Below are 15,716 nucleotides of genomic sequence, written 5' to 3'. Positions count from 1 at the left end.
CATTACTTGCTGACACATTTTAAAAGATCCACAGGTGGAGCTAATTTATTTGATTTGAGACCTGGAAAACATGCACTGTTTGGGGTCCTGAGAACAGAGTTTGAGAACATGTGGTCTAGATAAAAACATCTCCAGATGGCATTTAAAGTGGATCCTCTCTCTCCCCCGTGTCTTTTCCCATCTCTGGCAATAAGTAGGTCAGGTTGTGGTTTATTATAGTGTGGGGGCGTACTTTCTCTTTGGTCGTCGACACATTTGATAGTGTTAAACTCTAGGTCCGGCGCTGCACCTAGAAAGGGCACTCTAGCGCGAGTGTGCCCGAAAAGGGGGCGTGGCCATGAGAAAAGTGGCTGTGTCTTTAAGACGTGCCGCCTTTTCATCACTCTTGGGGGCGTGCCTGGCACTTACGGACGTGCTGGGCTGCACCCAAGCTCTCCTCTCTGTGAATACTATTAATCCCTTGGTCCAGATACATTTACATAATTACATATATAATATGAAATTTCAATATTTACTTATGCATTGGGTTTTCCTTATTGCTCTATCCCCATCACTCGGCCACTGCGAGACCCAGCTTTCAGATATTAGGTCAGACTGCGTATATCTTTGTGTCTTCATGGAGTCTTTATACTGTAGCAATGTTGAAAGGTCTGGCATAATTGCACATCATGGGTCTCTTCTTCCTATAATAAATGCTATGTATTTTACATGTTTAAACAAGTTTAAGTTTTTTGTGGTCCCTTCCTATGACTATGGTCTACCCATGCGGTCTGCGGACAAAAATAATTGTTTTGCTGCCTGGTCTAAATGCATACTATGGGGGGGATATTCAATTAGCCGCGAAAACGATCTTTTCGCATGTGTAAACATTTGCCACTGTTCACCCGAATGCGTCACTTTTCGCCTCTTTCGCGGCTACTTCGATTGCACAATTCTATTGCTAAAGACACAATGTGGCATTCGCCTGAAAAAGGTTCTTTGTGTTAGCGGCGAAACGTGCAGGTGAAAATGGGGACATCTGCCTGTACCCTAAAATAAGTAACTTAAGCTTGTTACACATCAGACGGGGGATGTTGCTAACGGCTTGCGGGAGCGCGCATATCATCGGTACACACTAGACAAATTTGTCCGATATGTCACTCCGATCCGCAGAATCTGACAACATATAGTCTTAAAATAAGGGTAATAGTGTAAAAGTGTTTGTGACCATAAGGGGTTTGGGGTTTTTAATTTGTGTCCATGGCCGTTATATGCACTTTTCTCTAACAGCGAAAAAATAATAGGAAGCAATATTTGTTGAGGAAAATGCGGTATTTAAATTAGGGGTACATTAAAATGGGGTGTAAGTATATTTTTGTGTCAAAGTGCATTTTTAAAAATGTTTAAAAATATAGCTGTCACTTACACCTGCAATCCTGAAAACACCTGTCCCATCCGTACAGTCCGCCAAAATACCTGCCCCACTTGCCTGGCATGGTCGCTTTTTTTCAGACCACACCAGGGCAGTGCGTTATCTCACACACAAACAAAAGTAGGCGCTGGACTATGTCCACCTCAATGGACCAAAGGATAGGTGGGGAGTATACTGAGGAACAGGAAATTACTATATAACATAGAGCAGCCGTCAGAAAAATGGAGGAAACTGGACCCTCCTTATGCTGGCCATACACGCTACAATTATCGGGACGATCCGCCCGATATCGGCGTATCGCCGCGATAATTGTAGCGTGGGGGGGGCGACTGAGGGTTAAATATTGCTCGGTCAGGCATGCTGGATTGTCCAGCATGCCCGTCCGATGCGATATTACCCGGTAAACTGTCGGCCGCATCGGGCAGTGTATGCCCAGCGCAGCCGACAGATAGACATTTCCTGTGTTCCTTCCTACGGAAGGAACAGGGAAATGTCTCCTCCCCCGGGGGCGGAGCGCAGATGTCGGGCTATACACTGTGAGATTTCTCTCAGTGTATGCCGCGGACATCTGCGGCTGGCAGTCGGCCAGATAAAATGTCTGTCGGTCTGACAGACATTTTATCTGGCAGTGTATGCCCAGCATTAGTGATCCTCACTAAGCTCTCACATGCAGTGGCCTCACAGCAATCCAAGGAGGAGAGGAATCCGTTCCAATGCAATCACCCGTCGGTGAGCAGTGTGGTTGTTCGTCCTCCGTATAGAGAGGCCAGTGACTCACTTGCCCGGCTTGCGGTCTCACGTCCCGTCCTTAGTGAGGATCACTGCGTGATATATGGTCACAATCGGACTGTGAGTGACAACCCTCTGAAGCATGCATGCTTAAATGTGCACAATTTTTCATTTTTATTTCTCTGATACACTGAACAGAGTTATTTTCGGCTGTGCAGTCTACTCGTATCAGGAGTGGCTCTAAACACTAAACAGCCATACGCTTCAGGACGAACAATTACTAATCCCAGCTCCAAGGGCATAATTCATACTATATATATATATTTCAATTTTTTGCAGAATATTACTGGACATCGGCAGTCCCCTTTATAACCCACATTGTGCCATACAGGCTGGAATACTTTTACCATGGTGTACTAAACAGTACTCTCTTATAGTCTCATGAGATGTATGAGAGACATTGATTTATATCCATGTAAACACGGACTATTTAAGAGCTATGTATCAACGATATCACTTTCAATGTTACTTGTGTCTATTGTGCTTATAACAAGTCATTGTACATTGTCTATATTGCTACATTCATTCTACATTCCATCTTGCATCTTCGTTTTTTCTGTTTAGCTAAGATTCTATGTACCTCTATTTAGAATTATCCATACAATTTTTTCATTCATTCATAATATTGTTTCAGCTTAATTCATCCATTTTCTCTATTTAATTGTATTTACAATGTCTTTTTAGTATCACTTGCTTCGATTCTAATTTTATCTTCATTTAATTTTTCTTGTATATTTATTTCAATTATTCTACTGTGGTCTTCTTACATCATTAATAAATATTAATATTTTAGCGCCTGTCAGTTTGTACTTTCGATTTTCAGTGCGTTATCTGATCTGGTGGCAAAAAAGTGAGGGCGGCTACAGAAAGAGCATCTTCCCGCAGCTGCTGCTCTGATGGACCTTCCGGTCCCTCTACGTGCCTGCACCCTCCCCCAGTGTCTGTGCTGCTGATCGGTCAGCACAACAGGACCCCCCACCCAGCAACTGCAGAGATCAGCAGCTGCTGGGTAAAAGTAAATTAACACCCCCCCCTCACCACCTGGGGTACCTGGAGCCGCTGTAAAAATTAACATTGTTATGTTTCTGTTGTTCCCATGGTAGTGATCTAATGTTTTGAAGAAGAAAAAAAAAAAAATTATCAATATGTCAAACTTTTTTTTGTATGAAATCATTTTGTATAAATTCACTCCTAATTCACTCATAATTTCTGAGCGGTTTTTAGAAAAACTGTTTAAGTGGTTAAAAGATCCACAGGTGGAGCTAATTACTCCACTTGTGATTCTGTGAGGAAACCTGGAAAACATAGCTAAAGTTAGCAGTAACTTATATTTATCAAACTACACCAGCCGACAACAACTGGGTTACATTTTCAAGTTAATTATATAGATTTAGAGCATTAGTAGTTTGTATACAACCAGGATAAGGATTAGAAGAGGCCTTTATAGGATTGGGAATTGTCATTGTGCATGAGGAGTTCAGGCAACTCTACTTCTGCCATGGCAAAATGGAACCGAGGCATCAAATATGCTGGGAATGCGAGAGTAATAATCCCTACGTCCAAGAATAAAACATAACTTTACTGCAGTTACCGCTTAGGCTGAATGATTTTATTTTGAGTGTTTTCTTGATTTATTTCTGTAATTAACAGATCTGTTTGAAAGTTGAATATTATATGGCCCATGTCTATACACTTTCTGCTAGCATTATTCTCATTGCATATTCTCCTTCTTGCAGTAAACCAAAGAAAGGGAGACCTAAATTGCAACTACCATTAAAGACTAAGGGCGGAAAAACCGGTGGTAAACCAGGACGTAAAAAAGGCTCAGGAAAAAAGGACAATGGGAAGTCTCCTAAAAGTCAACAAGGCACTCCCATAAATGTTTTGTCAACTCCAAAAGGAAGAGGCGGCGTGAGAAAAGTACAGTCTGCCCCCCCATTTGAGAAAAGTCCTGGTTCACGGCTTTCTGTTCGCAGTTCGCAAGCAAACATACATGAAGCATCACTTGTTGCTCTTGTGTCAGTACCTGGACGGGGTAGGGGTAGGGGTAGAGGAAGAGGAAAAAAGCTGGCATCGGGTGACAACACGCCAGTAGGCAGCCCATTCGCCTTCCGTCCATTTAGCCTTGATAATGTTGAGCAGACACCCAAAGGAAGAAAGGCACAATTCCAAAACTCTATACCTGTCCAGGTGGAAGCCAAAGGAAGGGGCAAGAAGCGCATGTCAACAGGTGAGTCCTATAACACTTTCTTGTTTAACAATGGCTGGTCCACTTGGGTTCGCACGTAAGGAGAAAGATTATTTAATTTCTTTTTGTTTTTCTATTTGCATAGTGATGTCCTCTAATTCAGTGCTTTTGAATAATAATGGTTTGGTTTTGTACACTGCTCCATGGCTTATTTTTCCCTCTGTTTTAATGATTCATACATATACAGTACATCGTAGGAGGTAATTCATTTCCAGGTGATGTTCACTTGCGCACATATTTACCTATCTGCTATCTGGGGCTCTGTCTGCCCCTATTCAGTTTAAGTCCCACTTGCAGGTCCTCTTGGCCTCCTCCTTTCCAACCTGTCACCATATATCACCAAAGAGGAACACACAGTCCTTTCTCCTTCATCCACTAGGGGACACTGGAGTTCAAGACAGTGGGGTATAGACGGTGGTAGAGCAGAGCCTGGCACTTTAAATAATTTAGAAGTGTGACTGGCTCCTCCCCCTCTATGCCCCATCAGCCCCAGTTTTTAGAATGTGCCCGAGAGAGCCGGTCGCACATCAGGCTGTCTCCAGCCTTTCTTATTTAGTTTTAGTTTTTAAGACAAGCATTGAGGACAGGCAGGCTGCTTACTGTGGCAGTCTGCCTGCTACGTGGGAGCCGCCGGGAAAGGCACCACACGGCTACTGCAGCCTGTGTCCGGTGACCTAGAGGAGGGGGCACACACCTGGAGTCATCGGACTCTGCGAGGACCCGCCACTGCTGACACCGGCATGTGTCCGGGTTCCTCGCCGCCCCCTCAGCCCAGCATCCCGGCCGCAGCAGTTGTAAGTATAACCACTGCTCCTGATAGCAGGAGCAGTGGATGCATAGCTGGGCTCAGTGACATAATGTCACTGTTAGGAGACCCGACAATCCCCCCCGCACGCACCCGAGTCCCTTATCGGGTAACAGAAGGTGCTAAGTGGGCCCGAAGAATGCGCTGCAGGGCTGTCGCGACTTAATGGCTCCTTCCAGCACCCGCCGCTGCTCTCAGCAGGCAGTGTCCGGGTCTAGGGCTTATCCATAGTCGGCCAGTTACTAATGTAACGCTGACAGGACATCGCGGTCTCGGCTAGCGGGGGTGGAGCTTATTACCAGCGGCCATAGCATCAGCCGCCTATTCCGAATGGCGCGTCCTGCTTATCTAGCGGCGCCATTTGTAGTCGGGCTCTCCCTCCTGCCAAGACCTCGCTACAGAAGGTACATGTGTAGCGCTGGGGTAGGCGCGCTGAACGCCTGCCGCATGCGGATGCCTACCATTTCCTCTATCAGGCTGCCTGTTCTGTGCAGCCGGCCAGTCCTGGACACGGCTTACAGTGGTCAGTGTCCGGGTCTCTGATTATAGGGAGTGGCGCGATGGCAGCGTTTAGGTCCCCGTTGCACCGCTCACCCTCCCACCCTGTGCACCCGCTATGCAAGACTTCTGGATTTACTCTCCGGATAAGTGCACTCCAACTGGGCTGTGTGCACTATAACAGGCGGGCTAGGGTATCTCCAGCTTAGGAGGTAGGCAGGCACAAGTGTGTACCATCAGGGAGACATTACACACAGCAAGGTGTCCCTATGCTACAGCTTGTTTTGCAGCACATGGAAGCATCCACAGTAGAAGAACTACAGGTACCAGCATAGCATGTACGCCGCAAGGGAGGAAGCACAAGCACTGCCTTGGCTATTTAGCAGCTCTCCTCAGAGCAGGCTTCCCTGTTATCCCTAGTCTATAGTAACAGGCTAATAGTACCAGCGCAAGGCTCGGATCCTGCCGCTGCCATTTCTGTGTGGAGTTTGTATGTTCTCCCTGTGCTGGCAGCACTGCCTTAGCTATCAGCTTCTCTCCTCATCTAAATATCAGGAGGAGATGCCGCGTCCCGCAGCTCCTGGCTGGGCTGAGCAGGCTTCCCTGTTAGCTACTGCATAGCATAGAGCTAATAGCCTTACGTTATACAATGCAGCGCTGTATGACGTCACGCTGCTACCACAGCAGCACAACTTCAGTGCTCCCGGGAGTTAGCCCCTCTCCTGTCTTGCAGGAAAAACGTTGGTTTATGCGCAGTGTTGCGTCAGGAGCCTTGATGGCTCCCCGTATTCCCGGCACTGACCGGACCTTCAACTACTCCGCTTATACGATTAAGGGGGCTAGCAGCGCTATGCTGAGAAGTGTAGCAGTTTGCGCACACACAGCGTGGTGTTCATGATCAAACAGCGTTCCCTGCTTCCCTTTTAAGGACAGTAGTTATTGCTGCACACAAGCAGTATAGCTCAGGCACTACCTGCAGCAGGAAGTGCTTTAGCGCGCGTCCCTTACGCCTACCACACTGCGAGTGCTTCAGCAAGGGTTGCCTGTCCTTGTATGACAGGAGTTTAGTACTAGCTACAGTGGATAGCTGGTCGCTAGCGGTAGACTAGCCCTATCCCGCTTTTCCACTATGACACCGTGTTAAGCGGTTCTGAAAGGGGCCAGTTGTTCAGCCTATGCATCACGGCTAGAAGCGATGTGCTGACATTCTTCCAGGACCGGTGCACAAACGCAGTCCTGCCAATTGCAGCGCCACTTGGTTTACCCAGTCAGGCTCCCCTTCGTTCTGTAACATAGGGCGCCTAGATTAATCTAAGGGCCTGTTATGTATCATGGCCTCATGGTGTATTAGCTCCACTGTTATGGTGCTGCTGCCAGAACTTATGGTCATAGCATACCCTTCACCCAAGGTTAGCACATTTTTGCGTCCCATCCCCAGGCTTATGCCTCACATTGGCTTCCCATGCATTTGTGGATACCATTTTAGGCTGGTCTTAAAACCTTTCTCCCCTGTTTTCTGTGCTTACCTTAGAAGGTATGCATAGGTGCATCTTTTTATATCATGTGTTCCCTTTGGCAGCACATACAGGAAGAGGTTAGTGACGCGCAGCTGGTGTGGTTGTTGGCGTTGCTGCCTCACAGCGCTGGGGTCTTCCTGTTGATTCTCACTTCAAAAAATGGGTTCATCTGGTGTTAAGATGGCTCATCTGAAAAGGCGAGTACGCCAGTAACAGAAGGGTCCCAGGATCGAAACCAGTCTGGGACAGCACACTGCTAAAATATCCTGCCCCTACGCCGTAGCAGAATGACGGCCACCTGCGGCACATGAGCAGTCTATGTATGTCTATTGTGTTTTATACTAGCCCTGCTGTATAACACACATGGCTTCAATTATTGCTCATGTTCTAATTTTAAAATGTTACGTCACCTACTAAATTTGTATGTAGGTAAGCGTATCCAATTGTGGATATCGCTTCTTTCCTTACCGTAGGAGCAGCGGTAGGATCTGTTCTTATCAATTTATGTCTAATACCTAGCATATTGATAGAAGGAGGCTGCGTTTGGAGGCTGGACTCTCCTGATGCGGTAGTTTGTATAATGACTACGCTTTACACTATCTCTCCCTGGGGATTGGGTTGTGTGTGTGCATATACATATATATATTTGTGTATATGGGTAGAATGCCTATACTTCCACAATCATTAGGTTTACCTATAATCCACACAAGGGAAGCCGCCTGGGATTACCAGAAGCTGTAGGCTATATCCCTACATATTAATATTATAGGGTGGCTCTATAAACTAGTCATGTGCTGCAGCTTACATGGTGATAGTCACAATTCTCTAAGGCATTGCTTCTAGTATGGATCCTAGACATGTCACATGTATATAAAGTTATGTACTTCCACCCTCCTGGAGTTTTAGTTCCATTCCTGCCAGTTATACGGCACCCCGTTTCGGGGGACCTATTATCATTACAGTGATGCACTGGGTAGTAAACTTGTAAGACGCCCATTTCTTGTATGAATATTTCCTAATAATTGGGAAACAAAACCTGTGTTTTGTTTAAACTACTGGGGTTATCACTATTGATATCTCCCTTCTTTACTTGGGATAACCAACTCGTTCTATGTCTAAGTACAGGTACTCTTCTCAGTATCTATTCCGGTACTACATATTATTGTAGCATATCTCAATAAAATGGGTCTAAAGTGCCCTTAGGTACAATTCATATCTGGAAGGCCTAGGGCCACTTGCCGATATAGGCAGGGTCAGACCTGAGTTATATTAGACTGGTGGGCATAAGACGCACTTCACCAATAGAAATATTTATGCAAGGATACTTAAACTAGCAGACCGTTTTTGGGGTTGTATGTATAATCTAACACTGCTATACAGATACACGTCTCTAATGGACCAGGCTCAGGTATAGAGTCCTGTTCTACGACCTTCTTGTCTCGACTAAAATTTTGCTAGTTTCCACAGTGTTTTCTACTGCACATCTCCAGACTGAAGTCTGTGCTGTAGAGCAATTGGTCTTAGCCCACTGAAGCTACTCTCTATACCTAACGTGGCGGGTTGCTGTGTGATGGTAAAGGTCAGTGACATTCTACATAGCGTCCAGAGGGATTCTGGTCGCTCAAAGGTAAGAGCTTACTAATGCCTCGGATGATGCTCCTAATTCATGCAACCTGACATACATAGCTTTATTCTCCCTTACGCACCCTAGCTGCTGTCCTAGCAGCCATCCGCTCTTTTAATCAGTTGGCTCTACACTTTAGAGTTTTCCTGGAGTGTGGGTGGTGCATAATTACAACACTGGATTGGCGACACTATTCTACTAGAACCTGTTAAGGTTCTGGACCGAAGCACACCTATAGGCTATTGCACATCTTTACATAAGTGTGATCCGCGCAGGGGACCTGGTTGGGTTCCTGTTCAGTATCTGTTGATATTTTTATCACACTCACATGGTTGTCCTAGTGCTCTGGCCTTGTTGTATGGGATGCTTCCCTATATTGATAGCTCTCCCTGGGTGGCTGTTGCATTCGTGCTGTTTTACTGTTAGATTCCTGGTTGTTTTCATACTGTGTTCAGGCCAGCAGTTGGTACTGACTACGCACTTACATCATGTTGGAATTTGTCTGTTATTTCCTTTTAACGGCAGCATTTCAGCTCCTGTTTTATCCCTGTTTTCAAAATGGGTTGTACTTCCGTCTGACCCTCTGAAAGGTATTGTAGTCTCAATCCTCTCTCTCTCTCTCTTTTGCCTCGGTCTCACGCCCAGTGGGATCTCCACTCGTTGGAGACTTCTATGGTCTAGCCCTTCCACTGGTTAACAACTGTGTTGTAGTTGGACCTCAAGGATGGTTCGGGGCGACTGTTCAGTCTTGTCTTTTGCCTTCCTGCATACTCTTGTTGGGAGTCTGTGGACAGGATCAGCTCTATCTGTAGTTTGGTATTGTTATACTTTTATATATACGATTATGTCCAGCAGTGCTGGGATTCTGCTGTCTGCGGCTGCTGCAGCTGCCTGTTTAGACTCTAGTAAGGTTCTCGAGTTTGTGCTCGTTTACTGCCCTTCTCCTATGGATTCTTGTTGGGGCTCTCTGCCACCAACAGTCCGGTTTGGTCTATTTCAGCTGAGATTACAGATTCTGACGTTTCCCACCTGTGTTTGTTCTCTCAACAGCTGTTCTGTTCCTTTTGACTTGCACTGTAAGTTGTGGAATTTTCTGTGACTGTTTAGTGAGGAGTAGTGTTTGTCTCCTGTGCTACGACACTTGTTCCTCAGCTTCCGCTGGGCCTCAGGTTCTTGGCGGTCCCTGTTTCGGTTTGGCCAAGGGATCAGCAAGTTCTCCGCGCTCCCACCCGGGAGGTTGGCTTTGGGACGTCCCCACTGTCTTGAACTCCAGTGTCCCCTAGTGGATGAAGGAGAAAACAGGATTTTGGTACTTACCGATAAATCCCTTTCTCCGATTCCACAGGGGACACTGGACGCCCGCCCAGCGCTGCGTACCTGCCGTTTTGTTTGGTTTCTATAGTTGTGTGACTGCAGGGTTCCCTGCAGTGGGTTCCTCTGTTCTACTTCAGTCGGTCTTGTTCCGTTCTGTGGTCTTCTCCTTTTCCTCGTTTTTTTTTTTTTTTTCCTGTTGTCCTCCGTCTCCTCTCGGGCTCAGTTCTTAAACTGGGGCTGATGGGGCATAGAGGGGGAGGAGCCAGTCACACTTCTAAATTATTTAAAGTGCCAGGCTCTGCTCTACCACCGTCTATACCCCACTGTCTTGAACTCCAGTGTCCCCTGTGGAATCGGAGAAAGGGATTTATCGGTAAGTACCAAAATCCTGTTTTCCTTATTTCATTTTCGGTGTTAATCAAATAAAGAAGGAATTTGTACTGACAAAAATAAATGTATCACTTCCTTTAATAATAAGCACACTGTCTCATATTAGATACACATTGTGGACTACAGTGTTTAGACACAAGTAGGAGACAATTAGAGCTGATTGTTTTCCAGTTGTATTGACAAAATCCTTTCAGTAGAATATATTAGACACGCATGGAAAATACTGATAAAACATAATATAGCAATCAGTAGGAATAGTATGCCTTCATATAATGCCCTGAATGTATTTTGCGTAGATGATGCATCTCTAAACCATTAAATATAACTCCCAAGTGTTGTGTTTATGGCATATACTGTGTGTGTGTGTGTGTGTGTGTGTGTGTGTGTGTGTGTGTGTGTATATGTATGCATATATATATATATAATTATTATTAGCGCAGCCTTGCTGCTATACACACGGCACTTGCAGCTATATTTGCAGTTTAGGTCTCCTGCTTTCATACTGAATACATATTGGGGACATCTAATCAATCCTGATGCTTGGTTGCTGGCAGAACGCTGGGACCTCCTCTGAGGCTGCTGCCAGGGGGACCTTTTTCGCTTCCAGCAGATCGTGCACTGTTTTACATAATTTGATGCTATAAAAGGTTTTACAACCTATCCATAGCACAACGGGCTTGAAAAATGTGTACATGAAGTCTTTCAAGTTTGTCTCTATTATCTATGTATATATTTACATTTTCCAGATAATTCTTCAATGAAGCCAGGAAATCGGAGGAGCTCTGGGAGACAACATGGCGTCCATGAATTATCTGCGTGTGAACACCTGGTAGTAGAGCTGGTGCGACACAATGACAGTTGGCCTTTCATGCGACTGGTGTCTAAATACCAGGTACTGTAATTGGGGCGCTGTTTCAGCTGTGAGACTTGATATTACATAATTGCTGCGCTTGTATTTTTTTCTTTAATTATTATTTCTCCTCTCTTCCATTATTTGTAGCGCCCTCTACCTAATACCCCTTTCAGACATACCGAGAACCCGGGAATTTGGCCTGCCTCAGCCAAATTCCCGGGTTGCCATGTATATCTGAAAGGTACCTACCCATGAACATGTACCCGGGTAGCCGACCCTTCCATCGACCAGGGAATTTCCCGGGACTTAAGTCCCGGGAAATTACCCTGCTTATGTCTGAATGGTGCTACCCGGGAATTTACTACTCCTGGGCTGCACCAAGCAGCTTTTACATAGAGTTGGCAGCGCAGAGCGTCCTATAGGACACTCTGCGCTGCCGCTCACCACCACCCGCGCCGGTGGCTGTGTCGCTGTAGATGGAGTCAGCGGCACAGCACTCCAGCCGGACGCTGGGGACACCCGTCTGCGATGGAGACCGCCGACTGGTCTCAGCCATAGCGGGCCACCTGCACTCCAGCTGGACCACCACGGCAATAAAAGAAATAAAACAAATAATAAAATAAAATAATGCTGCATTTTAATTGGCCGGCTTCCGGCAGCCCTTTGATGACATCAGCGGCAGCTGGAGAGCGGATAGGCTAGGAGGAGCAGACGGCAGAGGAGAGGCAGGTAAGCAAAAAAACCCGGCTTCTGTCTGAAAGGGGTCTACCTGGGAATTTCCCGGGTAGACACTAGTGTGAAAGGGGGGTCTCGACCAAATACCCGGGAATTTGCACAGGAGAAATTCCCGGGTCTGAGCAGGAAATTTCCCGGGTTGTATATCTGAAAGGGGTATAAGTGATCTAGATTAAGACTAATCTTTTTCATTAGAAATCAGATTAAAACTGTCAGTGATGTAATTTCATCATTGATAATGGGACGTTTGCCTGATATTGCAGCATTTGTGGTACCAGAAAGGGCTCAATTCATAATCTGGTCGAAACAGGTGGCTAAAATAGATGTGTGGCAAAACTTGACAGTGATCCTGTCGCGCTGGCCCAGAAAGAGGATCAGACAATGCCCTCTAGCTGTCATTTTGCAGCGCCTGCTCCTTAGCATTTCATGCATGCTAAATGACCATATTATGAGCAGTGATCACTAAAAATAAACAACTGTTTCCCTAAGAAGGGGGAAGCGTTTCATCTGGTTCTGGACTTTTTCAAGGGTGCCCGTTACTCTCTGTACTGTTCCTTAAATAAGCTGTTTGATTACATGATTACCTGAGTACTTGCTCCCGGTGTCCGCTCTGCCCGCACTTCCGAGTCTGTCACTGCGCCTGAGCCACACCTCCTTGATTCTTCAGTCATACTGCTTTCACTAGAATAAGTTCCCATTACTTTATCGCACATGCGCCGCCGATGGCACCCATTTGGCAGTGACTGGTTGCTGCTGCTGTTTCCATTATTCTGTACTGCGGCCATATAGTTGGTTGGATACGATCACTACGGATATAAAGCTTGTTCCCAAACGTGTCACTTTTTTATGGGCGGCCATCTTCTTGGTTGTATATACAGATGTATTATGCACTTTCTTGTTACAATAACTGAACAAGGGGCAAGGATACCTCTATATGTGGAGCAGCCTGGACACTATATGGAGTTAGCATGTTTGAAACCGACTTCTACTTATTAAGCATACTAATTAAAAATCTTCACAGGTTCCGGATTATTTTGACATCATCCAGAGACCCATTGCTTTAAATATTATCCGTGAAAAAGTGAACAAATGTGAATACAAGTCTGCATGTAAGTGACCGCATAACTAGTTTGTATTTAACTCCTATTAGCACTCGTCAGTACTAAATATCGTATTTTAAAACCGCCACGGCAATAGCACAACATTGATTCAATGATCTCTGTGCTGCCTATGTGCAAAAAGCTGCAAGGATGTACGCATCACAAAAGACCTCAAGCAGAATACATAATATAATGGCTATATTTGCTTAATTTACTTAACCTAATATTTGTAACAGTGTTTCGGCTTTCTACTTTATATCTGTAGCTTAGTATGTTTTTTTTTATTATTTTTTTGTGTTGATTAAACTATATGTGTAGTTATTGTGCAGAGGATCCTTTTTGTGTGTCTTTTAATGGCTGATCCTCAACACTGCTGAATGCAACATTTCATATAAAAAAATGGCACCTGTTTATTCTCTAAAGATTGTCCCCAAAGGCCATGTCTTTGCATTTGGGGATCTAACTCAACAACAGTGGTGCTGCATGCTTTAGAAACGCATGTTATTTATTTGAATTCAATTTATTTGGGGGTGGGGGAGGGAGGCAGGGATGGGATTTGTCCATTCAAGTCTTTTAAATATTTAATATTATTGACCTAACCATGAAGAGAAGAATGTTGCCATGGCTGGCCTGGAGTTTGCTAGTTTGTACAGTCAGTCGTCAAACTGACTGGTTCAGGAAAACTAACTTCTGTCTCTCTCTATTTCTAACAGCTGAATTTGTAAGAGACGTTGAATTGATGTTTTCCAACTGCTTTGAGTATAACCATGTTGAGAGCAATGAGGCCAAAGCAGGAATCCGTCTGCGGTCCTTTTTCATCAGTGAGGCTGAGATATTAGGCCTGGATGTCTCTACTAGCAATCCATATCCGTCCGCTCCAGCCACCAAAAGGTCCCGGATTTGACTTGTCTCCAGCCACTGTAGTAGAGACAATGGAGCTTTTGGTTTTCTATTTTTACCATCTCTGGTTTCAGGGATTGTATTGTCCTGCTGAACTGAATAGCCAAGCAATAATCTAAGGCTGTCCACTTAATGACAAGCACAGATTACTCGCCATTCAGCACTGCAAAAAGCAGGAAGGAACTGCTAAATAGGGTCCAAGCCACATACATGTACGTTATGTTGTTCTATATATATATGTATATCAGAGTATGAGCTGACCGTTTAACTGCTGTGAGTTTTCTCATTTGTTGTAGTTCTTTTGACTGAAAGTTACTGTTTTAAATCAAGGACAAAACGCAACCATAGTTTTTCTACCTGAACAACACTACTTGAGTGAATAGACTGGGTTATATTTTTGAGGTATGGACTATACACACTGAGAGTATTTTGAAAATTCTAGTTATTTATCTAGCATTCAAAGGAATGTGTGAACTTATTGTTTTTGTTTTTTTTTGTATTTATGAATATTTTGTATACGAAGTTTTACGAAACTATATTTCTTCTGTGAAACTATTTTCCACTTCAAAATCGAAACAGAAGTTGTTTCTACCTTATCTATGTGATAGACTTTCGAGGCTTCTTGCAGGTATGATTACACGGTGATCACCATTAATTTATATGCAGACAGCTGTGTAAAAGGCAATAAAAATTGGTTCTCTTATTTTGTCATTTATACAAATGTCTTAGTACAAGAACTGTCACTTTTTTTCCATATTAAGATTGTGTTCTGTGATATTTTATAGAGGATGTTATGTTGTAAATAGATTATTATTCTGTTCATTGTAGGCAGTGTGTATCTACAATAGGTGGAGAACAGACTCTACAACTATTACTGGGTTTCCGGTAAAGGCATCTTTACGACAATGTCTTGTGAAAAATGGCACGAGTTAGGAAAGACTGAATGAAAGATTGTGCATGCGCAGAAGATAGCAAAGATTAATAGCGCCAAAGACCCCTCCAGGTATAAAAGTGGGGGCAGCACTGTGCACCTTTTCCTGCCTTATTTGTTAAGACCTCCTGATTTTAGAAATCTATAAATAGTAGCTGGGATACCCGGCGTTGCCCAGGTTGAAGACTGGACCCTGAAGTACACCTGCAGCTTTTATTTGTTTACATTGTTCTCACCTATAACCCCATTCCATTGATCCTGGAAAGGACCCTACTGTTTGCTAACATACTTGGGGTGCGGCTGCTATGGAGCCCGAGCTGCCTCTGTGGCCCTCCACTCCCTGCACCTAGTCACGCACACAAGGTGGGCTGGTCCAGTCAGGGCCGTCGAGGGGGGCCCGGGTGTCGGTATTGGTACCAGCCCACCAGCTGATTACAGCTGGCGGACTGGCAGGCAGTCATGGAGTGACAGTGGCTGCCAGTCTGCAAGCTCCGATTGCCTCACGACTGGCGGCAATCAGTAGTAGTGGCTCCTGATTTGCTGCCGTCCCCGAGCTCTGATTGGCTTGCGACCGGCGCCAGATTCATATAACACCACCATG

General features: G+C 45.0%; 1 protein-coding gene across 1 annotated transcript in view; it reads left to right on the top strand.

Annotated features, from left to right (window-relative positions):
- Positions 1-14,887, top strand: part of BAZ1A (bromodomain adjacent to zinc finger domain 1A) — a 110,916-nt gene extending 96,029 nt beyond the window's left edge. The window contains exons 24-27 of the mRNA XM_088457061.1: positions 3,937-4,430; positions 11,343-11,488; positions 13,206-13,293; positions 13,998-14,887. Coding sequence (XP_088313187.1) covers positions 3,937-4,430; positions 11,343-11,488; positions 13,206-13,293; positions 13,998-14,188 — 919 coding nt within the window. The 3' untranslated portion in view covers positions 14,189-14,887. The remainder of the gene's footprint in view (positions 1-3,936; positions 4,431-11,342; positions 11,489-13,205; positions 13,294-13,997) is intronic.
- The last annotated feature ends 829 nt before the right edge of the window (positions 14,888-15,716 follow it).

This window comes from Taudactylus pleione, unplaced genomic scaffold, assembly GCF_031769625.1.
Source record: "Taudactylus pleione unplaced genomic scaffold, aTauple2 ptg000737l, whole genome shotgun sequence".
Taxonomy (NCBI): Eukaryota; Metazoa; Chordata; class Amphibia; order Anura; family Myobatrachidae; genus Taudactylus; species Taudactylus pleione.
This window is presented reverse-complemented; position numbering and strand designations above follow the sequence as displayed.